This window comes from Hirsutella rhossiliensis (assembly GCF_020360975.1).
Source record: "Hirsutella rhossiliensis strain HR02 chromosome Unknown scaffold00001, whole genome shotgun sequence".
Classification (NCBI taxonomy): Eukaryota; Fungi; Ascomycota; class Sordariomycetes; order Hypocreales; family Ophiocordycipitaceae; genus Hirsutella; species Hirsutella rhossiliensis.
The window spans coordinates 1549115-1574702 of NW_025408667.1; the positions used below are offsets into that span (position 1 = coordinate 1549115).

A 25588-nucleotide genomic window follows, 5' to 3' on the forward strand; every position below is an offset into this window, starting at 1 on the left:
TAAAGTATAAGTATAAGTTTTAGAAAGAAAAGAAAAAAATATAGAAGAAGCTAAGAAAAGAGTAATAAGATATTAGAATTAATTAATAGAGAGGACGGATAAAGCTAATAAGTATACGATAAGGAAAGAAAGCCTATAACTTAGAGATCTTATCTTACTATTTAATATAAGACGATTAAATAATCTAGGGAAGTAAGCTAAGTATTAGATAAGGTAGAACGGTCCCTTTTAAGTAGTATCGCGCTTAGAGTAGTCTAGGGCGTATAGGATTAAGACTTTAAATAGAATTATACTTAATAAGATAATCCTAGGAGAGTATTTAAAGAAGTTTAAAAAGGATAAGGAAGGTTAGTAATGCTTTACTAAGGACGACTAGTTACTCTAGGATAAGATTACTCTTAATAAGAGGAGGAAGGAAGAAATAATAGACGAAGTAGATAATTTACTACTCCTACTAAGTAGAGAAGCCTTAGATTAAATAGTACTATAGTTATAACGACTCCTTAATAAACCTTAGAAAGATTAAAGCTAGGAAGAGGAAGAAAAGCGACTATAGATACCTAAGAAAGGCCTAAGGTATATAATTAAGGTTTAGCTACCGTAACTTAGTAAAGTAAAAAAGGATCTTTATATAGGAGCCTTAAAGACGCTAATTTAATAAGAAAAGGAGGAGGTAAAAAAAGAGCTAGGGAGGAAAAGGCAGTAAAGATAAAAATCTATAACTATCGTAAGAAGCACGCTAGAACCTAACTAGTAACTAAGGCACTATCTAACTATTTAATCGAAGGACGACTATAGTAGCTAAGATATTTATAAGCGCCTTACTTACTACCTTATCGTTTTATATTTTCTACCTAAGGCTCCTTAAGTAGATAAAGATAATATTTCCTACCCTTCCTTAATAATAACCTACCTTTTACTACCCTAAAGAAGATAAATAGAGATATAATTAAATAATAAAGTAAGAAAACGAATATTCTTACTACTTACCTCCCTTAAAAATAAGAGTTTTTACTTTATAGATAGGGACGTTTATTCTTTATTATAAAGGGGGAGACCCGCTATAGCGAAAATAAACGCGCTTATAAGATAAATTTTAATATATTTTCGACTTACTAGATTAAACGTATAGAACCTTAAGAGAAAAACTTTTACCGCTAAAGATAGTAACTAAATAAGGCTACCTACTCCTAGTAAACCTACTATAGACTACTATAAAGTAAACTTAAAGACTATTTAATTATTACTTAAGAGAGAGCTCGTTAAACCTATATAATCTCTTTCTAGGTAAAATAAGTATAAGGTTAATTTCCTCCCCTTCCTTTAAATCCTTAGTAGGACTAAAGTAATTAAGGATATTATAAAGAAGATAAGGGGCGGTCTTATTACTAATATACTTATTATAAAATTTATTAGTCTTAAGGTTAGTATAGAAATTATAACTATATATATAGTTAGTAAATCTATTAAGGTTATAAGTAGCCTTATAGTATTTAGGGAAGTACCGCTATTTATAAATAAGCGCTTTAGTCGAATCCTAGATATAGTTAGCGTAAGAACCGCTGGTAGTACTTAAAAGAGAGATATACTTATAAAAAGGAAATATAATATACTTATAAGCAGAAGTTATAGTTATTTAATAAGTTTAAATATACCCTTAATAAAAGTAAGGATTATAAGTTCTATATAAAGTAATTAAGACTACTTAAGAGTATTCTTACTGCCTTAAACTAAGCTAAGAAAAGAAGTATTTACGCGGATAAGCGATTTCTATAAGGATATAGGTTACTAGCTAACGTCTATAATAAAGGGTATAGAAGACGATTTAATTATATTAACCTAGCGTGCTTTTAAGAAAGTAAGAGAGAGGAGAGCGACCGCGCGCTTTAATCCTAATAATATCGGGAGCTTTTAATAGAACCTATAACTAAAAGGTAATTTCTATATAAATTAGAAACCTTTAGTAACCGATATTATTCTTATTATAGACCTAGGTCTTAAAGTAACTATAGATCTATAGAAGAAGATAGTTAGAACGAGCTAAGCGAGATTAAATAAGTTAGATAGTTATTACTTAAAAGTACTTTATATAAAAAGGAAAGACCTTAGTACGATAATTCTAAGTAAGAAGAGTAGTAGTAATAAAAGAAGGTTATAAAAGAGTAGTTAAAGAGAGGTTAACGATATTTAATAGCTCTTTAGTTTTAAGTTTAGCGGTCTTATAAGATATAATAAGGAAGAAGAGGTAGTTATAAAAAGAGAAGATAAGAGGTAGCGGTCTAAAGAAATAAAGAAGATAGAAGAGAGAAGAGGAAAAAGAGGAACGGAAAGAGTAAAAAGGAAAAGAAAAGGGTAGAGATTAAATAGCTTACTAATCGATAACCGGTAGAAGAAGCTATTTAAGCGTAACCCTTAAATACGCCTAAGACCTTACCGCTATAGAGGCTAGCTAAAGTAACTAATAACTACGCGCTTTAATAACTATTTATTCCTCTTACTATACCCTCCTTCTTTCTTCCTTTTTCTTCCTTTTATATATATATATATATATACTCTATATACTTCCCTACTTATAATAATCCCCTTTACTAATATAACTCTTATATATATATATAATACTTAGCCTCTTAGCGTTATAACTTAGAACTACTAACCCTAACTATTTAATCTTATTTTCTCCCTCTCTTTCGCTTACTCTACCCTTTCCTAAGATATAGCGGCGAACCTAAATAGTATCCTAGGCCTAGCTATAGACCTCCCTAAGAATACCGCTATCTTCTTTAGCGCACTACTATTTAGGAGTAAGAGCTCTATTTTACCTACTTACTATAGTAAAGTTAAAGTAGAAGGCGGCGAAGGGCGCTTCTATGCTAAAGATAAGGAAAAATTTATAGACTAAGACTAATAAGACGTTTATAGGTAGAAGTAACCTCCTTAGTATATCTATAGAGATCGTTAATACTTAATATTAATAGGCCCTATTAACTAGCGGGATATTACCTTTAAAGACGCTCGGATAATATATAAGGGCGTTAAAAAGATAAACGGATTCGCTAGGAATAAGGCCCGCTAAGAAGAGTATATCGTCGACGTATATAACTTTCTCTATAGAGCTATCGATAAACGATAGGCTATAAGCTTTAGCCTTAGCACGATAATTAAAATCTTAATAAGAGGTATTAAGAACGTAGTATACCCCTTACCTTACCTACTATTAGTTTATACTAACTACTAAGGGGAACCTATTAAAGATATAGAAGATAGATATAAGAAGTACTATAAATACTTAAATAATAAGGAGTATTTAATTAAGTTTACCGCTCCTACCTTTAACCTTAGTCGCTTCGCGTATAAATAAAGGTATATAACTAGAGTTATTAACTTTTCGGTAGGTATAAATAAAGGGGGACTCTACTAAGGGGCGTTCCTTTAAGACTATAGAGAAGGAAACCTAGTCGTTTTTAATACTTAGAAAGAGGGACGATACGCTAGACTCTATATATTCCTATAAGTATAGCGGTAGTTTCTTTATATCCTCTAAGTTCCTTATAACTTTACCTATACGCTAGTCCCTTATACCGCCTAGTAAGAAGGGTAGGAATATAGCTACTTAGCCTTAATAATAATCTAATACTAGGTTAAAGGCATAGTTAAGCTATACCTTAAGATATTTAAATAGTAATACTTAAAAGTTAAAGTAATTCTAGAGTAAAGGTATAGGGTAACGTAAGAAGCCTTATAAATAGATAAGATCTTATATTAAGACTAGTATTTCTTTAAGCTAGACGAGAGGATAAGTATAAAAGGCTATATCGATAGGCTAATATACGGAATCTAAGCTATCGCGGCGAACGAGCTTAATTATATATAAGCGATATTATAGGGCGGTAGAGTTTCCTAGTAGTTTAATAGCGGGGTTAAACGACTATAAAGGATACTATCTAATTAAGGTCTAACGACCTTTAGTAGAGTCTTTCCTATAAGGATTCCTAGGAGCGAGCGGATTTACTAATATAACCGTATTATCTTAGGAGACTAAGAAGAATAAGACCTCTAGGAAGTCCTAGAGGTAGTTAACCTCTTAGATAGGCCTACTAGATAAAGACTACTGCTCTAAAGAGATATAGAACTAGCTTATATAGTAAGGAAAGCGAGAAAGGAGCTATCTATACTAGCTACCCTTACGGAGCAACCTAACTTAATCGTTTAAGCTACGCGCGGTTTCTTTATAAAACTCCTCTTTAAAAAGACCCTTAATTATCTAATTACGTTAATAGGAATCGAGAATAGACCTAGTCCTTCGTTACCTTAAGCGTTAACCGAATTAAGCTCCTTATTTAAACTAAGTAGCCTTTCCCTAAGTAACCTTAAGATAGGATCCCTACCCTAGAGCCTATAAAGGAGAGAGCTAAGCGCCCTTATTAGTCCCTTTATCTATATAGAAACGACGCCTTTATTCTCCCCCTTTAATATATAGCTAATTAGGCCTACTCCTCGCCCGCTATTAATAACTCCTTTAAATATATAAAGGAGCGAAAGACTTATAACTATACCCCCGCTAATAACCTAATAAGGAGCTAGTAATAAAGAAAGGTAGATAGCCTAACTACTAACTCGCCCTAGGACTCCGAAATTACTAGGCGCTCGGTTAATTACCCTAAGGCCGAAGACTCTAGTAACGCCTATAGCACGCCCCGTTACTTCCTAGAAACGAAGTATAGTAATAGCCTCTCTAGCTATAGTCCTTATAAGGTTTATACTAGGTTTTAAACCCTCCTAGGTTAAAGGAGTTAAAAACCTAGGAATATATTAGAACTACCGCTAGGATATTAATAACTATAATTCTATATATTTACGTAAGACTACTAGTAACGCGATAATAATTAGCCTATAAGACTCTATAGCTTATTTAATCTAGCTATACCTAAAGCTATAGACTAGTAAAGACGCTAACTACTTTGTTTCCCTAACGCCTCTAGGAATAATAAGCGCGAATACTTAGGAGCGTATATAGGGGGTAGTAGATAATTATTTAAAGAAGGAAGTATATAAGTAAAAATAGGAAAGAGCTAAACGAGTAGCTCGTAGGTAAAGGGAGGAATAAAGGACGCGAAGGGAAAGGATTATAGTAAAGGAGAAAAGTTCTATTAACGGTTTATTTACTTACTTATATACTTAGGAAGAGAACCTTACCCGTTATTATTGCGCCCTTTCTATTAGTATCCTAGGTTAGAAAGTTACTAGGGAGGAGTTTAATAAGTAAGATCGCACCCCTATAGATATTAGCCTATTAGGGGGGGGATAAGACCCCTAGCACTCCCCTTTTAACTTACTTCTAAGTATACTTAAAGGCGTTATAAAGACCTCGATTATCTAATTAGGAATCTTCTTAAATTATAGTTAATTTAAATTTTTGTTTTTCCCCTTTAAAGTAGATACCGCTAGTTGCGCGACTCTAGTAGAGACGAAGAGGCATAGAGTAAAGAAATCTCTAAGACTTATATTTATAACCTAAGGCCCTTAAAGCTATATATAGGCTAAATAATTAGATAATTACGTAGTTAATTGCTCTGCTAATCCTTAGATACGTACTACGCGTGCTTTAGGTATATGCCCTCGTCCCTATTAAAGTAGGGTTATAAGGGGAAGTAGAAGTAGCGATAGCTTCCTATAGAGGTGGCGAAAGATAAGACGGATATGCTAGCAACGGCTGAAAAAGAGGGGGAAACCCGGCAAAAAGCTCGGTAGTTAAAAGGACACTAGTAGCTTCTTTGAGTAGGATCTTCTTTGTTAATTAAGATACTAGATAGGTATAAAGAGGGGCGTTAGATAGAGGAAAGAAGGACAATTAAGGCAATATAACAATTACTCCCCTGCCGTAATTGCTGCCCCCGTAAGAATCAAACAGCTTAGCCCTACCTGTCTGTCCCCTTACTTCCAATTTCACCTTCGTGCATTTTACATGCACTTCTTATATCTCTCTACGCGAGACCTTTAGGTTATCGTTATAGACCGCGACCTCGCCCTTATTAACGCCCTTAACGCGTTCTAAGAGCTCGAGAAGATAGCCTAGTTACTTTACCGCTAGTACGTTAGTAAGAATATACTTACTAAATATAAAGCTTACTTTCCTAAGGCTATACGTAATAGTAAGGGCTAGGTTAAGCGTGCCGTAAGCTTCTTATTATTCCTTAAAGACTAGGAGACTCTTATTAGCTTAAATATAATAAATAACTTTAAATAACGCTTATAAGCCTATAAAGCGTCTAGGCACCTAGCTGCCGCTATACGCTATACGCTATAGACCTAGCTTAAACTATAGAAAGAAAAGATCGTCGCTTACTTTATTAACCGGTATTATTACTTTAGGTATATAATAACCTTTATCGTTAAGGGCCTTTATTTATTAATAAAGCGGTTCCTTTAATCGTCGATAAGGGACCTTATAACGGTCTTTTATAAATTCGCTACCTTCTAGGCGTATTAGGCTTTTAAAATTAAAGCTATTCGGCGTTATAATATATATAAGATCTCTTCCTTTACCCTTAAGAACCTCTATCTCCTTATCCGCGAAAAAGTATTATCTTAAGCGCTTAAGCTTATAGCCGAATAATACTATACGATTTAAACGAATATATAGATAAAGAGGCTTATATAGCTATTAAGCCGCTGCCCTTATAGCTTTAATACTAGTATAGGCTTACTATACTAGTATCTTATCTTTAAATAGCTTAATAATAACGTATCGCTATAGCTTAAAGATTTTAACGTCTTTTAGTATATTATAAAAGCCTCTTTTATAGGCCCTAGGGCTCCCTTTAAGCCGCTTATTATATATAGTAAAGGCAGGCCTAAAGGCGCTCTTAACCTCGAGAAACGCGGTATAAAGCGCGACCTATTAGCTTACGATATTATAGAAAGCATCGAACGAGCCGAGGCTATAAGGCCGCCGCCCTTAATAGCACCGCTAGCTCTTAATACTAATAGGGCTACCGTAATAGTTACTATATAAAGCTTATAATATCTTTAATAGTATAGCGATACGTATAAGCTAGGCACGCGTATACTATAAGTATATTAACGAGCTATACGCCGCACGCTAGTCTCTAACGATAAGCTTACTAGAGACCCTTAGGCTACTAATATAGACGATATAGTAGACGATATAGTAGACGATATAGTAGACGATATAGAGATAGAGGCGGCAGCTAAGGAGATATAAGACGAAATTATTATCGCGATGCCCTTATAATAGGTCTCGTAAGAGGATAGATAGGATAGGGCGGATAGGGAAGTCTAAGCAAAAGGCGAGGTATAGCGAGAATTATATAATACGGGCCTCCTATAAAGATATAAAGCGTCGTAGGCAAGTAGGCGGGCGAGCAAGGCTTAATTCGATAAAATAACGTATCTTTAAGCCTCGAGCCCGAATATATAAAAAGCAGCTTATGCCTGCCTTCGTGCCCGTAGGTGCAAATAGCTTTATTTTACTTTATATAAGGCAGGCAGGTACGTATAGAGGGCGCGCAGTAGGCGCGGGGAACGCGCACACCTAATTCTGCGGTATCGTCGCTGCGCCTCGACTAGCCACACTTTCCCCATATTTGGTCGGCTCGTTAGGCAGACCGGTCGGCTCTGTAGTCAAGGCCTAACTATATATAGCTAGCTAAAAGAGGGTATTAAGATATTTCTATACCTAAGTTAGGCCTACCCGTGCCACGCCCCACTTTATTTGGAATTCGCAAGCTCCCACCTCCTAAAGTTGGTGCTCACCACCAGTATCCCCACACCACCGGAATACCCAGAATTTCGACTCCCCGACCTAGAATCGCTTCAACCACCGCGTACCACGCTCAGAATCGCGTACTTCCACTCGTTCTAACCTTCCTGAACCCTCCATTGGCGTGCCTTTTTGCTGCTTCCTCAAACCATCGCTTGCGTGCGTTATGCGCCTTTTCTCCGCGTCTTCTACTACCTTCCTTGCTTTAGCAATCTGATCATCTCCCTTTGTTGCACCATTTCCCGTCCTTGGGCCACTGACAATACTCCTCCTGATTGTAACTGTATATTCTTCATAGCCTTACGTTGTTTTTGGATCCGCTCCGCCATTTTGGTTCGTCCCAAGTCCCTTTTAGTCTGCACGAGCTCAGTCGCCAGAGATAGCGATCCTCGAATAAATCGACTGAGATCGTGAGAAAAGTCGGGATCCAGGCTTTTATCGTCTTCAAGGACGAGATCTAATTTGTCCGCTACCTTGTTTATTTGTCGTAGAGTCAATGGTGTCTCGAAAGGTGAGGAGTGTGGTCCTGAATTGGGAGGAGGTGTGGGTGTCGTGGCTTGACGAGCTTCAAACATTGAAGTACTACTTGTGGATTGAATGGGAAGATTCCTGTCTTGCGAAATGCGGAGCGTATAGTACTCTCCTTGAAAGCATGCAATCGTACTTGTTGAATGCAGGAGAGAACTCAAGCTTGGTTATGTTGACGAGGCCATCTCGAACCATGACATCTAAAGCCTTGGCGTGATAGTGCTTTAGGGGCTGGAAAACGACAACGTCCAAAGGCTGAAGTGCATGCGTGAGATTAGGCGGCATGCCGAAGGGAATAATATTGTGGTTGTCGCAGTATTCAATGAACTGCCTGGTATGGTGAGAGCCATGACCATCAAGAATTAGAAGTCGCTTCGAGCTTCTTGAGCTTTTTTCCGAGTGCTTGTCAAAATGCTGGAGCCACTCCAGACTAATCACGTCGTTTGAGTAACCAGTAGGCGTGGGTCGAATAACTGTGTCAGGATCTAGCTCAGGTATTTGATACCATGAAGCCATGTGCATCTGGCCAGCGAGTATCAAAAAAGCCGGAACAACCTCCCCATTCGCCGAGATAGCTTCGATCGCAGTAGCGGATTCCTATTCTCAGGAATGCCAAAATAATGAGCTCTCCTCCGTTTTGTCACAATCAGCTGGTCTTTTCCAACCCCGATGCGAAAACCAGTCTCGTCCATATTCCAGATATCCTCAGGAGGTATACCATTGTCTTGGATAACCTGCCGAAGATGCTGGAAATACTGGTTAACTCGTGTAAGATTCTCGGAGACTTGGCGCTCTGCTTGAAGCCTTTTGGCGCTTTTGAAGTAGCCGTGACGCTTTAAGCGAGAAGTCCAGTTTGGCCCCACGGTAGGAGCGTCGCGCTGGCTAGACCGCTCGCGCAAGATACAGTTTGCCGCGTCAGTAACGAACTCGACGCGTACCGCAAGGTTTATATTATCCAAACGATCGATATAGCGACATAGGGCCTTCTCTTCTGGTTCGGAAAGCCTCGTATTTCTAGCTCGCTGGCCAGTTTTAGGAGGTCGGCCTTGAAGACGGTATCGCAATCGATCACGTGTTACACCGAATTCTCGCGCTACGGTTGCGACTTTAGCACCGGAAAATTTTCAATATATCGAAGAGCGTTTTGTACACGTGCTTCCATTTCGGCTATCGACGAGATCGTGAATTGGTTAAGATATAGGGATGCTGAAGTCGGGGAGTCGAAATTCTGGGTATTCCGGTGGTGTGGGGATACTGGTGGTGAGCACCAACTTTAGGAGGTGGGAGCTTGCGAATTCCAAATAAAGTGGGGCGTGGCACGGGTATATAATATCCTTAGGCTAGGGGAGTTATATTAGTTAGGCAGGCTTCCTTATATATAATTATTAGGTCTACTAGGCATAACTGTGGCCTCTTATGCCCCCTCTCCTTAATAGTAGGGAACAAGTATGTTAGCTTGTGATACAACATTGAGCCACCCAAGATCTGGTAGGCTATGCCTAATAACTTTGGAGTCGCTTCTAGGGTAGCAAAGATGCTGTATATAGATAACCAGCACTTTAAGTTTACCTATAATACCGTCTGTTCAAAGCTGAGTCGGCCCCCTCGAGACCGGCACAGCCCTCAAGGCTTGTGCCCGGGCCCACAACATCGGGGCGTAATCCAAATCTCGTCTTCTGTCCTCTTCCCCAGCTTTCCCTCCGTCGCTGTCGAGGCGCACGCCCATAATATAACAGGAGGTAGCGATCACTACCTCTTCTCCACATGCGCTTCCCGGTGATGATGGTTACAAAGGCCACAAGAAACGCAGCGGCAATCCACGCCAAGGCCCTTGGGAGTAGACCGCCTGGCCTGGGAAGCACCGTCTGTCGAGACTAAGCCGTAAGATGATTCATAAAGCAAACTCCTGAGAGTGGAATGTATATTCCCATTGGAAGTCGCCAAGGCAGAGAGATGGGTGTAGATGTGTACCGCCTTTGCACCAAGGACCGACACGACGGCTACACACCAGTAGAAGAGGGTGGTCTGGGCGATTACTCTCCCATCAAACTTTTTGACGACGAGCTACCCCAAGAGATTTACTTGCCAGGTCATGCCGCGAGATACGAAGGCAATTGATATGCGCGACGCACCACTTTGCTACGGACGCCGCTTTATGGACGCCGTGTGCATGGATATATTCCACCCCTCAGTGCCCCTTTCGTAATCCTCGAACTAAGAGCACAAGTACACACGCGCCTAGAAAGAAGGCCGAAACTTTCGTCCGGAAAGACTGGTAGCTCGCCTGCTGTCGGAGGTCAGGGGCCCAGGGCGGCGGTGGTGACGGCTCGCGAGGGGGCAGGCGCGCGCGCAAACAGACTGGCGGGCCGGCGACTGAGCGCACAGGCGGGCAGGCGAGTAGAAACAAGAGAGCGAGCGATATTGAGAGTAATGTTAACATTGTGCCTTGAGAGAGAGAGAAAAAGAGAAGAAGAGAGGGGAGGGGACAGGAGACAAGGGGGAAGTGGCGGGCTTCTTTTCGCAGTCGCAGCTACGGCCAACCTCATACCGACTGCTTCTTTCTACTAAGACGCAAAACCTTATCAGTAAGCAACGATGGCATCGATTCGGGGCAACAGCAAGAGACGTGGGTTAGACTTTGTCTTGCAGCCTCTTGTCTCATTCTTGGGCTCACTCACGCCGTAGTCAAATTCAGCGCACATATCCTCCCATGGCATCATTTTTCAGCATCGGTTCGTATCGCAAAGCAGCCTGGCGCGTCCGCGAGTGCACCATGTCTGGTCCCTTGTCGGTCCACCATCGCCGACGTCACAGCCTTTGACTGTGCGTCCTCTTGGGGATGGATATTTCGTAACGCCCTGACTTAACTGACCTACGCAGGGATTTCAAGGCTAGGGATAATCCTAATACTCGCCACTTATATAAGAATAGCCTGCTCAGTTCGATCCGAGCTAGATGGCTTTCTGCAGAGCGTCAAGGTAGACAAGGCGTGACTGACCTACAATGAGAACGTAAGCTGTATTTAACTAACTAGTCCGCAAGTACTTCGCCCGAAACCCCTCTCCTACCTTCGAGAAGCCCAAAGTCGTTTCATTTTATATAGTGTGAGCACGATACACTAACGCCGGTATCTGTTGCGATCCGACGAGGGAGGCGTGTTGCAAGCCTGAGCGCCGCAGTTTGAAGGAAAGATGTGCCCGTCTCGGTAGGTTGGTAGACAGTTTCGAGAACCAGGTCTGGCGCAAGGATATTCGTTAGTCCGCCGTATGTGGCCGCAAGAGTAGTAGTCGGTAACATAGGTGCACATTTTCTAGCTCTCGTTAGAAGATTCCAGACTGACATTCAGTTCGGTGGGCTGAAGATTGTGAACACTGGGGCTGGCAGGGCAGTGATCACATACCGATGAAGAAGGAACAAGTTTGAGAAGTCGAACTTTGACTTCTAGTGAACGTAGAGGATGAGATTGAGAAATCACAGGACATGAAGAGTCGGCTGGGTTTCTTTTCATACTGGAAGTCCGCAATATACGGAAGGTGCACCGTCTTCGCCAAACTGTATTGACCATATGAGCCTCAGTCTCATCTTGCGCACGCCTAGCCTCTGTGTGGATTTTGCGCCACGTACAGCGGACATCAATTAAGGGACATGCCTGCCCGTACGAAACCATTGGCTCTTAGGCTCTTATAATTGAGAAGGATGCATACGCAAGTCATACCCAAGGCCAACAAGTCTCGGGCATATGCGCTGCATTCGGTTGATGCGAAGAACTTTCGGAGCTTCGTTGTTCTACAACCAACAATAAAGGTGGATATAGATGTGCTGCACTATATTCATCTTGGGCTTTGGCTTCCGCGCGTCTACAAAAAGACCTCTGTGTGAGTCGCGTTGCACGCAAAATGAACATCAACCAAGGGGTATGTCCGCCCGCATGGAACCAACAATTGGCTCCTGGCCTCCCTTATAGGTGATGAAAAGCAAGTGTGCATGCATACGCAGGTCGTAAACAAGGCCAACAAGTCCTGGACATAACAGACTGCATTAGCTTGATGCAAAGAACTTGGTTGCTTAACAACTAATAAAGAAGGTGACTGCATGTACCTTGAGCTAGAACAGCCGATTCCCAGGCGCGCGGCAACCGGTGCTGAAAAGAACGCAGGTCGGTATGTCCGAGCACGCATATAAGCACTTGTAGTCAAGTGCTTGTTGGTGAGATAGCATGCTACATCCCTCGTCCTAAACCTCTCTCCCCTCACGCCAGAATCATTGCACTTGCCAGTTTGCACGAAACGATCATCCACATCGTCCCTCAATGGCGCTTGAGCTTCACATACCAGACTGCATAATGAATCCCGCCCACAGCCTTCATCCGCCACCTTTAGAAAAGCCTCTCCGAATCTCGATTGAGGGCCCGCTGGTGTCCGTCGAAAAATTGCTCCAAGGCCTCAAATGGAGGCTTGAGCACCCTGTGTGGGAACCTACTAGGTTTCAGTCGGCAGCCGAAAGACTCGCTAGGTTGACGTATCGTGTCCTCTATAATCAAGACGGCAAGGGAGACGACATGATCGGGTCTGCAGACGTTGTTGTTCGGGATGAATACTTGGGCTGGGTTCAACCTCTTTCGGCCGGACAGTATGTTTAACTCCGTGTGATTCTGGCCGCAACTAAATCTTGACCCTAGCAAAATCGACTACTACGGGGTCACATTTGATCACCGCGTCCCTGTAGGTGATGACGATCCAGACGTGCTACAGATCAACATCATAGAGACAGAAGAAGACCAAGGCGAGTATGCGAACAAATACTTGCCATTCCGCATAGACGCAGGCGATTACACTGGTAAGAGAGTGCTCGCAGTGCCCCGATGCTGTCAGCTGCGGGTAGGATCTCAAGATCGCAATCGAGTCAATTATTCAGTTCTCGATCGAGAGGGTCGGATGCCAAAGAGCAGTACTCTATCAGCTTGAAAAGTTTCTATTGATGACGGTGAGGTTGTACTGCGCAGCATCAGACAGAGCCTTAAGAAGCTCAACATATTCATGTACATAACATCAAGGAAACAAAAGAGTCGGGAAGACACGATGAGAGCTCTCATAGAAACGAATAATTTGAAGTATTTTAGCGGTACAAGCTCCCCTTCCGACCGGCGAGGTTTTGATTCGCAGGGTCGGACGCGGCTGTGAGAAGCATACGAGTTTCATCAACTAATGGGTCTAAAAGATGAGCCGAGAGCTCAGATTATAAGACTAGGAGAGGTGAATTGGCATGGTGGCAGTTCTCCTTCATCGCATTAGAGGTGAGTGCAGATGCCCGCTCATGTTGATTGATACATGACCCAGGTAAACTTTGGCCTCAGTCATCTCTGCTCTTTATGCACATCGAGGCGATCTCGGCTGCGTGCTTGGAAGCTATTCGGGCCATAGGAATGTCCGGTAGCGGTGGCTTATGGGCCGTGAGCGACTGAGCCAATGTGTTGGCCTTGGAGCCTTTGGGAACCTCGTTCGGTGCGAGACCAGTCGTCGCGGCCGGTGCGTTGTTGAGTTCGACCTGTATGAACGGGAGTGCCTGAGACCATTTGTTTAGAGTCTCGAGGGATGTGTTCCATACGCGAATGACGCTTTACACAGTCTGAACGAAGCGCTCCATCTGGTCGTCGGGCTGTGGGTGGTACGCTACTGAGTATAGCAGCTTCGCGTTATGCCGTCTCCACACCACTGAGAGATCTTCAGGTCTCAATCTGAGACAACGGACTTTGGATACCCCCGGTTGCCTTGCAATTGACGCGTGGTTAGTTCCTCTCCGGTTTTCGATGGGGGGTTTGCTTTATTGGCGGATTATAGGAAGCACTCCTCGCCTAAGCGATCCACGATGATCATGACGGAGTCGAATGCGTCGTCGAGTGTCGATAGCCGAGGGAAAAGTTCAAGTTAATCATCTCGTATTGCAGTTGTGGTGACAGATGTTTCGCCGTGAATACCACGGACTTGACGCGGCGAGACGGAATCATCCGGGATGGCTTCATAAAAACCGGTGTAGGTTGCCCAACGCAGCGGCATAAATGTACGCCAGACGCTGGAGACATCAAGCAGGCACCTCGAGAGATCTAAAAAGCCGGCAGGTTCCAGTCTGGGCTGGTCAGACACCTGTTGGGTCTTTTGGGGAATGTGTGCCCTGGTATGGCTGTCAGATTCGTTTCTGCTGTCGGCCTTTCCGGATTGGTGACGAGGATCCAGCCTGTGACGAAGATCTCTCTTCATTGAGCTCGCCGATACTATTGTTTGATATTTCTGTCGCATTGTCTCGACCAGATTGGTGATCACTGGGACCAGCGACGGCAGCAGGGGCGGGAAACGGACGTTTGACGGCCGTCTGAGAACCCGACTTCTCTGGGCTGGCGAAGATGAGCCAGGGCAGTCTGACTTAATGGTCGAATAGACATCTATTTACTCGGAATATCCATCAGAAGGGCTGCGGACATGGTGTCAATACTCATTCACGTTATCGGAATATGAGGATTCTTACCCGCCACTCTCTCCCATGTAGTGGAGAGCGCGAGGTTCCTAACAGCCACATTCTCCCTCTCGCGTTGCTGCGCCCTGAGGACGGTTTGCACGGCGTCGTCGGTGGCCTTCTGAGCTGGCCGGACCGGCGTCTTGGGCACGAGGTTGACGCTGTTGTCGGCCGTTTGGTTGTAGGTTTGCTGTCTTCCCAGGCATGGTCTGGGTTTTTTCAGTGGGAATTGGGCAATGATCGGATATGGGTCTTTTTAGGGGCACGACGATTGATAGAGAGTGCTTTAGGCATGATGATGCAAGAGTCAAGACTGACTTAGCATGATGAAGGGGCTTGGAAGCCTGCAATGTGAGGGGGGAAATGAGGAGATTTCACAAAGCCAAGCCCAAGTTGGGGCTACCCCTACTCGTCCTATTAATACAGTCTTGTGTTGTATGCTTAACCAGCAATCCGTCAAGGCCCTCTCGATAGGTAGTAGTTTCGTACTCAGTGCAAGAAGCCTGAACCATTCGTACAGTTTAAAATTTATGCGGCGGTAACTTCCATCGTGGCCGGCCCACTGTAAAGCCTGCCAAGGCAAACCCCTTCACAGTAGCGACCACGCCTTGGTGGCACGCGTCCACGATGCACGTAGGTCGTCATGGCTTAACCTGCCTTCTTGGGCAACCAGGTAGGCCGCCATTCGCCCGCTCCCTTCACTAAGTACTGTAAAGATGTCGGCTCCCGCTTCAGGCTTGGCACTCTCAGAGGTTATCCCGATGTGGTCATATTTCGAACACGGCCCAATGTTACCGGGTTTATTATTTCCACAGTGGAGCATCTCCCACTTCTCTGCCGCATTGTCTCCATCTCGGACTATAACCCGTGGCCTGGCCACATGATACAACGTGGAGTCAACCGGTGGGATACTCCAGGACTGCATAAGTCGGAGGCAGACAACTATATATAGTCCAGTCTTCAACGCTCATCGGGCTTAGTGGGCAAATTCACCTTACAGTTAGCAAGTATACAAAGTATAGATTGAGGGATCATACGACGAGTCATAATGATGTAAAATTGGAACTTGATGTGCGGCGAGTAACTCATATCGAGAAATAATAACATAACCATATACTTCACACTCGGTACTGCTTCATGCTGGACCAAAATTAGAGCATTACCTCACTGCCTTCATGTCAGACAGTTTGATTGGTGCTTTTAAAAACAGCTAGGCACGGGAAGCCCCAGTCGGTAAGTTAATGCAAGTCCGCAACTAAATCTCCTGATTCATGAACAAGCCTCTGGGTAGTCTTATCTTTAGCATTTGCACATATTACTCGGCCAGGCTTCGACAAGGAAGCATCGAACTGACATCTCTATCAAACCAAGCGCCAGGGAGAGCAATACGACGCGGCCCTGCGAACGGCAGGGCTAGCTTGCCACATGACATTCGGCCCGGTAGAAAAGTCTATGCTAGAGAATACAGGGAACTGCGCCGTTCCTGATCAAGTTTCTCTCTGCTGTCATGACTCAGGGCCATGGGTAGGAATTGATACCATCTATTCTCGGCGCTCATAACGTGTCTAAGGTGCTGTGACCGCCGCTACAGATTAGGGCTCGCGTACCGAGCCGGGCTTGTAGAAGCCTTTATCGCCATTTAGATACCAAAGCCAGATTCCCAAACATATTTCTTACTAATATTTAAGGCGAATGCGCTTAGAACTGCCGCTAGGGCTCGCTATATCTAGGAAGAGTCCTTAGGGAACGATGGAGGACGCCCCAACTTACTTCCAGCTATACGTAACTAATAATAGAAATTCGTCCATTGCATCCCGCCATTTCTTCAGGCGTGTCATGACTTAGGGCCATGGGTAGGAATTGATACCATCTATTCTCGGCGCTCATAACGTGTCCAAGGTGCTGTGACCGCCGCTATAGATTAGGGCTCGCGTACCGAGCCGGGCTTATAGAAGCCTTTATCGCCATTTAGATACTAAAGCCAGATTCCCAAACATATTTCTTACTAATATTTAAGGCGAATGCGCTTAGAACTGCCGCTAGGGCTCGCTATATCTAGGAAGAGTCCTTGGGGAACGATGGAGGACGCCCCAACTTACTTCCAGCTATACGTAACTAATAATAGAAATTCGTCCATTGCATCCCGCCATGTCTTCAGGCGTAGCCGAGCGCCTGAAACTTTTACTCGGCGCCTGTATCCTCATCTTGTATACCATCTACGAAGTGCTTAGATTATTTGTATGATATGCTATTCTTCTCTAAGGATTGCCATGAGGGCTTAGATATCATGACTCAGGCCCTTAGGCGCATACCGCTTTTAGCGTATACAGAAAGATCCTATCAGCATATATGTACGGCTAGTATTGTAGGAATGAGACCGTAACGTCTCCCCTTACCCCTTCAGAAAACAAGAACCCACCCACCCCCCAAGCCCACAACCGCGTAAGCATCTTTTAGGGACGTGGATATAGCGAGTACTGCCAATAAACAATTACAAAGAGCGGTTATTTTTGCTATGGGCTGGTCTCATGCAAGCCCGGGCCCCGTGAGACTGAGCGGCCCCGGACTTGCAGTTTTGAGGAAATGCCGAAGGCCGAAACAAACCACCCAGTGTACCCTTTTGAACTATACCGAGAATCGAGCGCATTAATTTTACCTATTCAAGCCAAGTATCTATCGTAGACCGCTTCTTAGTCGTCAGTTGTTCTGGATATGTGGCCGGGAAGAGAGAAAAAACTACCCCCCTGCAAGGATCGGCCCTGAGCCCACATGAGTTAGCCGCGCCGGGGACCATCATTGGGTCTGCGTCCCTCTGCAGGAGGGCATCACTTTCCACAGAAACTAAAGTCGCCTAGAAGAGGACTTCAGCATAGCCTTATTTCTTCTAAGAAAGAGTATTTAAATGCCAGACATACCTTACCAGTCAAAACGATGAACTTCAACGTGGGACCGTCTCTTGTTTTCTCTTCCTCGATCCATCAATCACCAGCATTCGGCCGTTCTCGTCGCAAGCGCCCAAATTTAACGAACAATGTATAAAGAAAAGCGCACGGGAATATCCTGGCTCCTTTGCCTGTTCCTGGCCGTCATTTCTGTCTCGGCAGATTCGACAAATAGTTGAGTTTTACCGGCACTTTAACAGTTCTTTGTGGATGCGAGACTCGATGCTGACCTCTTTTGTGTGTTTTTCCAGCTGAATGGACATTTCCTAGTCTCATCAATGCAACGCTCGAGGATCTTCAGCAAGGACTTAGCAGGGGATGCTTTAGTAGTTCTGACTTAGTAAAGGTAGGTCCGAATGACTTTCACTTTATGCCATGCCCACTCTACTTACCAACAGCAGACATATCAAGAGCGCATCCGGCAAGTTCAAAGCAAAGTTCGTGCTGTCACCGAGATCAACCCAGATGCGCTTGCCATTGCAGCGTCTCTCGATGAGGAGAGGAAAGCCGGTGGCAAACGTCTCGGGTGAGCGATAACTACGACTTTGTTGTGCCAGCTTGATGGTGCTTGCTTGCTCATTGCAAATACAGGCCCCTGCACGGGATACCCATTCTTCTCAAGGATAACGTGGCCACGATGGACAAAATGAATAACACCGGTTAGTACTTATCGCTCCTCTGAGTCAATCTCAGCAGGGAACCATGACGACTAAGGCAGCCTCAAGCCGGATCGACTCTCCTGCTCGGAGCAAAGGTTCCCCACGATTCTACAATAGCCAGGAAGCTCCGCGACGCCGGAGCCATTATCCTCGGCAAAGCAAATATGGATGAATGGGCCGATTTTCGCAGCGATATTCCTACTGGCTATTCGCCGTACGGAGGCCAGACATACGCCGCGTACTATCCGAATCAGTCCCCTTCTGGGAGCTCATGCGGCAGCGGCGTGTCTGCCGACTTGGGTCTAGCCTTCGCGGCAATTGGCACCGATACAGGCGGCTCCATTTCATACCCATCGTCGATCAACGGTATTGTAGGGATTAAGTCGACTGTAGGGCTTGTCTCGCGCCACCTAGTTATCCCCGCGTCAGAACATCGGGACTCAATCGGGCCCATGGCGCGGACGGTACGAGACGCGGCGCATGTCCTAAATGCCATCGCGGGACCGGATCCGGCCGACAACTATACGTCCGCGGCACCGTTCAGCACTCTCCCGGATTACGTGGCTGCCTGCGATGACAAGGCTCTTCAGGGAGCGCGTATCGGGGTGCCCTACAACGTCTTTAATCTATCTCGGGGCTTCGAGAAGGATGACACCCCCCAGTTTGTTGCCTTTCGAAATGCATTGAAGATCATGGAAGATGCCGGAGCGACCATTGTTGAGGCCAACTTCACAAGGACAGGTAGCGACAACTCTACCTCGCTCGACAATTTGTACACGCTCGGGGCGGACTTGATTACCGACATTCCCGGCTACTTTGCCCAGCTCAGTGAGAACCCATCTAATATCTACACTCTTGCCGACTTACGGGAGCGAACGCGCAATGCCCCGGCAGAGGAGAATGATATATGGGGCACCAACTTTTGGGATGGTGCTCTCGAAAAAGTCGGCTACAACAACACTGATCCACGTTTCTGGCCCGCCTGGCAAAGACTCCAACGGCTCCAGGGGCCCGATGGATTGCTCGGCGCCCTGGAGAGGCACAACCTTACAGCTATAGCGACACCCACCAACTTTGCTCCAGGAATGGCCAATCACATTGGTGCACCCGTCGTGACGGTGCCCCTGGGATACTATCCGGCCAACACGTCAGTAGAGTCACGAAAGCTTCAAAACAATGGGACCCTGGTCTGGGCAGCCCCGTCAATACCATTTGCCATGTCCTTTGTGGGACGGCTCTGGTCTGAGGCTGATTTGATTGGGCTGGCATATAGCTTCGAGCAGAAGACGCGGGTAAGGGTTCAAGCGAAGCGTATTGTCATGCCCGAAGCTGAGGTCACTGTCTCTTCTTCATGTTACGCCTAAAGCCTGACCGCAGCGCTCATTATGTCCAAGTTAATCAATCAGCCCAACTAGCCAGCCAGCTAGCTAGACCTCACTTTCGATTAAATCAGGGCAAGACGTTACAATGGATGAATGCGCAGCAGGTATAGGAATGACACATCTACTCTTTGTTTCTCCTAACTACTAGGGAGGATGTCCACGGCTGCTTCCTATAGTTAGGGGGCTCATTATTATTTCCTTCTAGACCTTTGGAGTGGTTTTTTGCAACCTTTTCGACAGTTGTTTGTCGCTCATCATCCAAGCCCATTAAATTAGGCTAAGAAGTAAGAACCAATATGACAGTATATCTATGATCGGCATTACTAAAACGAGCCCTAATAAAACAAGCAAAGCGAGTGTGATTCCAGCCACGTCTGCGCCATAGGGCTCATTCGCGCGTCTGAGTCCTGCGCAGCAACTCTCAAAATTGCACTAACGTCATCGATGTAGCATATACCATAAGGGGCTTAGCATTATCTTATAGTAGCTCTAAGCGTCTGATGAAAGTTCTTGAGTAAAAACTTGTTCTTGGGTTTGGGCTTCGTGAGTGTTGTTGTAATGTTCCCCATTTGAAAGCGAGAGGCAGTGGTTCTCGTTTGGGAAGAACCCATGGATGTACTATGGTTTCTTGGATAGGGAAGTAAGGTTTGAAATTAAAGAATGTTGGAAGGTCCTTAATGACGGATTGCCGAGCAATCATACGGTGTGGAAACACCAATAACACATCAAGTTTCCGTGTTCCTTTACCCGCGAATCAGCCATGAGGGCTAACAAGGGCCACCAACTTCGACGAGACAGCTTGTTCTGCCAATAGTCGTCTCAAGCTCGTCCTTTACAGACGCATGAACTGCCTTGCCGTTTGTGGCGGTGGCTGTGCCCAATACATGCCCGATTGCCAGGCAGAATCTGCGCTACTTCAGCTCTCCTTGACCCCGCAAGTCACGGCATTATCCAGCTCCTTTGTATCCGTAGACTTTGATCCCGAACCTCCTTTATGCTTTTCCTGACAGGCACTGACGACTCGGTGTGGATAGCCTGCTAAAGGCTGCGTTTCTCCATGGAGACGCCACATTGCTTCGATCTGAAGATGATGCCGGGAAGACGCCACAATGATTCTGGATGCCCTGGTCGACGAGTACCTGTTGCCGAGACAGGATCCTCGATCGACGGAAAGCGGAGTCGAGGAGATGCTGACCACCAGGGCCCAACGTCGAGTGCCTCGAAGCGACAGAGGCCGCACCGGGCGTTCAACGATAACGAGAGACAAATTCAAGATGGTGTCTCGGGAATGTCATCCCACGACTACACTGTCGGTTGGATCTGCGCCCTTCCCATCGAGTTGGCCGCAGCTCGGGCGATGCTGGACGACGTTCACGACGATTTATACACGTGCCCCAGCGACAGCAACACGTATACGTTGGGGAATATTGGCTTGCACAACATTGTCCTTGCCTGTCTTCCAGCAAGACAATACGGTACAGTCAACGCGGCAACGGTGGCGGGCGACATGCGTCGAAGCTTCCCTTGCATCCGCATAGGGTTGATGGTCGGTATTGGCGGCGGAGTCCCTGGCAAGGTCGACATACGACTAGGCGATGTAGTCGTCAGTGATGGAGTGAAGCAGCACGATCTCGGAAAGCGTGTCGGGGGCGGCTGTATGCAGTGGACGGGTACGTTGAAGAGACCACCGCCGGCCCTCATGACGGCAGTCGCCAAGCTACGGGCGGTCCATGAGTCGAATCCCAGCAAATTACCCTCTATCCTATCTGATATGCTCAGCCGATATCCAAAAATGACCAGATACAGCCATTGCGGCCCGTCCCAGGATCGCTTGTTCGACGGCACGTACGACCATGTCTCGTCGATGAACAACTGCGATGATTGCGACCCACTCAGGTTGGTCAACCGACCTGCTCGAGATAGCACCGATCCCAAGATTCATTACGGAGTCATCGCCTCTGGAAACACTGTCATCAAGGACGGTAGTACCAGGGACAAGATGGCGCAAGAGCTCGACGTCCTGTGCTTCGAGATGGAAGCGGCGGGCTTGATGGACAGCTTTCCGTGTCTGGTCATCCGCGGCATCTGCGACTATAGCGATACTCACAAGAACAAGCAATGGCAAGAGTATGCAGCAGCAACAGCGGCGGCATATGCCATTGAGCTCCTCTCCATCATACCAGCCAATGAGGCTCAAGGGATACCAACGATTGCGATTCCTGTAGATGATGCTGGTTGGTACTATCTGGCGCTTGCTTGTTGTAGCTCGCTGAAAACATCATGTAGAACGACACAACACCCTCTTGGAGTCTCTCAAGTTTGACCTGATTGATGCCCGCCGCTCAAACATCAAATCGAGCCATTCGACAACCTGCCAGTGGCTGCTGCAACACCCCGATTATCTAGACTGGCTCGATCCCGAAAAAGCTGTCGACCACAACGGCTTTCTATGGATAAGGGGAAAGCCCGGCACTGGCAAGTCGACCATTATGAATTTCGCCTACAAACAGGTGGCCAAGAACAAGGCGAATACCGTCATCTCCTTCTTCTTCAATGCAAGAGGCGATGATTTGGAGCGGTCGACTGCTGGCATGTATCTCTCTCTCCTGTTCCAGCTCCTGAGTGCCCTGCCGAGGCTTCTCGATGTCTTTGACGGGCCGGAGCACAAGGTTCAGCTCGACGGCTTGCACGAGAATATTGTGAGCCAGAGCAGGCAAGCCGAGTGGCCAATGGCACTCCTCCGGGGCTTGCTGCGAAGCGCAATAGCGAGGCTTGGTCTCCAATGCTTGACGTTCTTTGTCGACGCTCTTGACGAGTGCGACACAGGTCAAGTGGAAGAAATGGTGGAGTATTTTGAGGATCTTGGACAATACGCGGTCTCCAGCGAAATTCGGTTTACCGTGTGCTTCTCCAGTCGCCACTATCCACATATTGAAATCGAGCACGGCCGAAAATTGAGCCTGGAGCATCAAGAGGGGCACGAAAAGGACATCGCCACGTACATACAAAGCAAGCTCAAGGTCGGGAGGAGCAAGACTGCCGAGGAAATAAAGACCGAGATGCAGGCCAAGGCAGGTGGCATCTTCATGTGGGTCGTCCTTGTTGTCGACATTCTCAACGCAGAATACAGGGGCGGGCGGATTTTTCATGTCAGGAAGCGGCTTGACGCGCTGCCGTCCGAGTTGAGCGACCTCTTCAAGGAAATCCTGGGAAGGGATCAGAGGAACCCGCGAGACCTGCAGCTCTGTGTCCAGTGGATTCTTTTTGCGAAGCGTCCATTGAAGCTGGAAGAGTACTACTTTGCAGCCGTATCTGGACTAAGTCCTGATGTGTTGCGCGAATGGGACCCTGAAGAAGTCACCAGAGACGACATGAACAGGTTCGTGTTGAGCTCATCCAAGGGACTTGCAGAGGCAACCAAGTCCAAGAATGCAGCCGTTCAGTTCATACACGAGTCGGTGCGCGAATTCTTCCTCAAAGATGGCCTACAGGAGTTGTGGCCCAATCTCACAGCAGCCGAGTTCCCGGGCGTGAGCCATGGCCAGCTACAGCAATGCTGTCTTGCCTACATCAAGCTCGACATCTCGAACCATGTGCCCCCTGACAAACCACTTCCAAAGGCATTCTCCGATGCGGCAAAGGAGTTGCGACTAATGGCGTCAGAAAAGTTCCCCTTTCTCGAATATGCAACGCGCCATATGCTGAACCATGCTGATGCAGCTACCGACTCCCAGGACGCCTTCCTGGAAGAGTTTCCCCTCCAGGCCTGGATCAACTTGGATAACCTGTTCGAGAAGCACGAAATTCGACGCTACACGCAAAACGCAAGTCTATTGTACATTCTCGCAGAGAACAATTTGACGAGGCTCATGAGGACAACACTTGTCCACCATCCGAGAATCAACGTTCGAGGAGAGCGACATCAATACCCTCTCTTCGCCGCCTTGGCTAATAATCATCGAGATGCGGTTAAAACACTCTTGCAACAGGAGACAACACTCCCGCAGACGGACGACGTCTCTATGCAACTCGATTATGGGCGGGCTTTCGCGGCTTCCAAGGGCCAGACACCACTGCATTGGGCGTTTGAGAAGGGGCATGTGGCCCTCGCTCATCTTCTGATTGCGCAAGGGGAGCTCAATCTAGACTCTGGGGGCTGCAAAAAACGGACGCCGCTCTCGTGGGCCGCCGAGATTGGGCACATAGCTGGTGTGAAGCTGCTGCTCGGCACGGGCCTGGTCAATGTCAACTCGAGGGATAATTCCGGGCGGACGCCGCTCTCATGGGCCATAGAAAATGGGCACGTGGCTATTGTGAAGCTGCTACTCGACACGGGCCAGGTCGATATCGACTCGAGGGATAATTCCGGGCAGACGCCGCTCTCGGTGGCCGCCACAAATGGGCATGAGTCTATTATAAGGCTGCTGCTCGGCACGGGCCTAGTTGATGCCGACGTAAGGGATTATTTTGATCAGTCGTCGCTCTCGTGGGCCGCCGAGAATGGGCATATAGCCGTTGTCAAGCTGCTACTTAATACGGGCCAGGTTGATATCGACTCGAAGGATAATTCCGGCCGGACGCCGCTCTCGGTGGCCGCCAAAAATGGGCATGAGCCTATTATAAGGCTGCTGCTCGGCACGGGCCTAGTCGATGTCGACGTAAGTGATTGTTTTAACCAGACGCCGCTCTCATGGGCCGCCGAGAAAGGGCATGTAGCTACTATAAAGCTGCTACTCGATACGGGCCAGGTTGATGTCGACTCGAGGGATAATTCCGGCAGGACGCCGCTATCGTGGGCCGCCGAGAAAGGGCACGTAGCTGCTGTAAAGCTGCTGCTCGACACGGGCCAGGTTGACGTTCATTCGGGGGATATGACTGGTTTGACGCCGCTATCGTACGCCGCCAAAAAACAACAACGAGCTGTCGTGGAACTGCTTGTTGCTGGACATGGGCGAATTCCATCTGGAAGTATATATTTGTAGTTGAAGCTGCGAGATGCACTTGACTAGAATCGAAACCCTAAGCCTTCATGTTGTCTTGTTATGTACCGTTAGATTGACCCAGCAGTTTGTTGGTTCTCTCCCTTTGATTCACTTGTGTCTTTGAACCAACATACACACAAGAATGTGGGGGTGATCAGTCTCATTGCCAGGGGCCGCAAGACACTGTGCTGGGCGTTTCCATTGGCAGGCGGATACCAGCATGACTGGGCTCGACATTGTGATATCCGTTTCGGCATTTTCAGCCGAGTCAATTGCGCTATACGGCAACTCGGCTGGCCTAGATATCGAAGACTCCTGGCCATGCCCACATCAACAGCGAGTGCCGTTATATGCAGGTCTACTCGCTGTGGACTGGTCAAGTGGAACGGGGCCACGCACGTTGAGAGCTGTCTCTGGGCGAGGAGAATGGTGACGCTGTGAGACGTAAAAAGCACTCGCACGACGAAACAAAGAGTGGAGAACGGGGACCGACGATTCAATTATTGATATTGAAAGAACTCATACGGTAAGTTATAGTCATCCCTAATATCTTATATCTGCCAACTGCTGAGACAGCTCCTGCTAACGCATCGTGATCCCCACTTGTATTTGGCTCTTTGGTTTCAATTAGAGCTCCGTACGTTTGCAATAAAGACATGTAGCTAGAAGATATGTGAACGATATGCTGTTCTTTTCCGAAGATTTCCACGGGGGTCCGGGTGTGGTGATTTTAGGCCCTTAGGCGCGTGACATGGATGCCGACAGCTTAGAGTATACAAGTAAATTAATTCATGGTCCGTTCTTGTCT

At 46.2% G+C, this 25588-nt stretch overlaps 3 protein-coding genes across 3 annotated transcripts; 2 read left to right on the top strand and 1 right to left on the bottom strand.

Annotated features, from left to right (window-relative positions):
* Positions 1-8362: 8362 nt before the first annotated feature.
* Positions 8363-9286, bottom strand: HRG_00211 (DDE superfamily endonuclease domain-containing protein; the record flags this gene model as incomplete). Its single annotated transcript, XM_044858682.1, has 3 exons — positions 8363-8830; positions 8953-9190; positions 9270-9286. 3 exons carry the CDS (start codon positions 9284-9286, stop codon positions 8363-8365), a joined length of 723 nt encoding a protein of 240 aa, XP_044725082.1.
* An 8560-nt stretch (positions 9287-17846) lies between these two features.
* Positions 17847-19780, top strand: HRG_00212 (amidase domain-containing protein; the record flags this gene model as incomplete). The annotated part of the gene is made up of 7 exons (XM_044858683.1): positions 17847-17931; positions 18009-18103; positions 18159-18283; positions 18349-18416; positions 18483-19244; positions 19311-19360; positions 19424-19780. The coding sequence occupies 7 exons, from the start codon at positions 17847-17849 to the stop codon at positions 19778-19780; spliced, it is 1542 nt and encodes a 513-aa protein (XP_044725083.1).
* A 1810-nt stretch (positions 19781-21590) lies between these two features.
* Positions 21591-24514, top strand: HRG_00213 (ankyrin repeats (3 copies) domain-containing protein; the record flags this gene model as incomplete). The annotated part of the gene is made up of 4 exons (XM_044858684.1): positions 21591-22032; positions 22085-24252; positions 24343-24456; positions 24506-24514. The coding sequence occupies 4 exons, from the start codon at positions 21591-21593 to the stop codon at positions 24512-24514; spliced, it is 2733 nt and encodes a 910-aa protein (XP_044725084.1).
* Positions 24515-25588: the final 1074 nt, after the last annotated feature.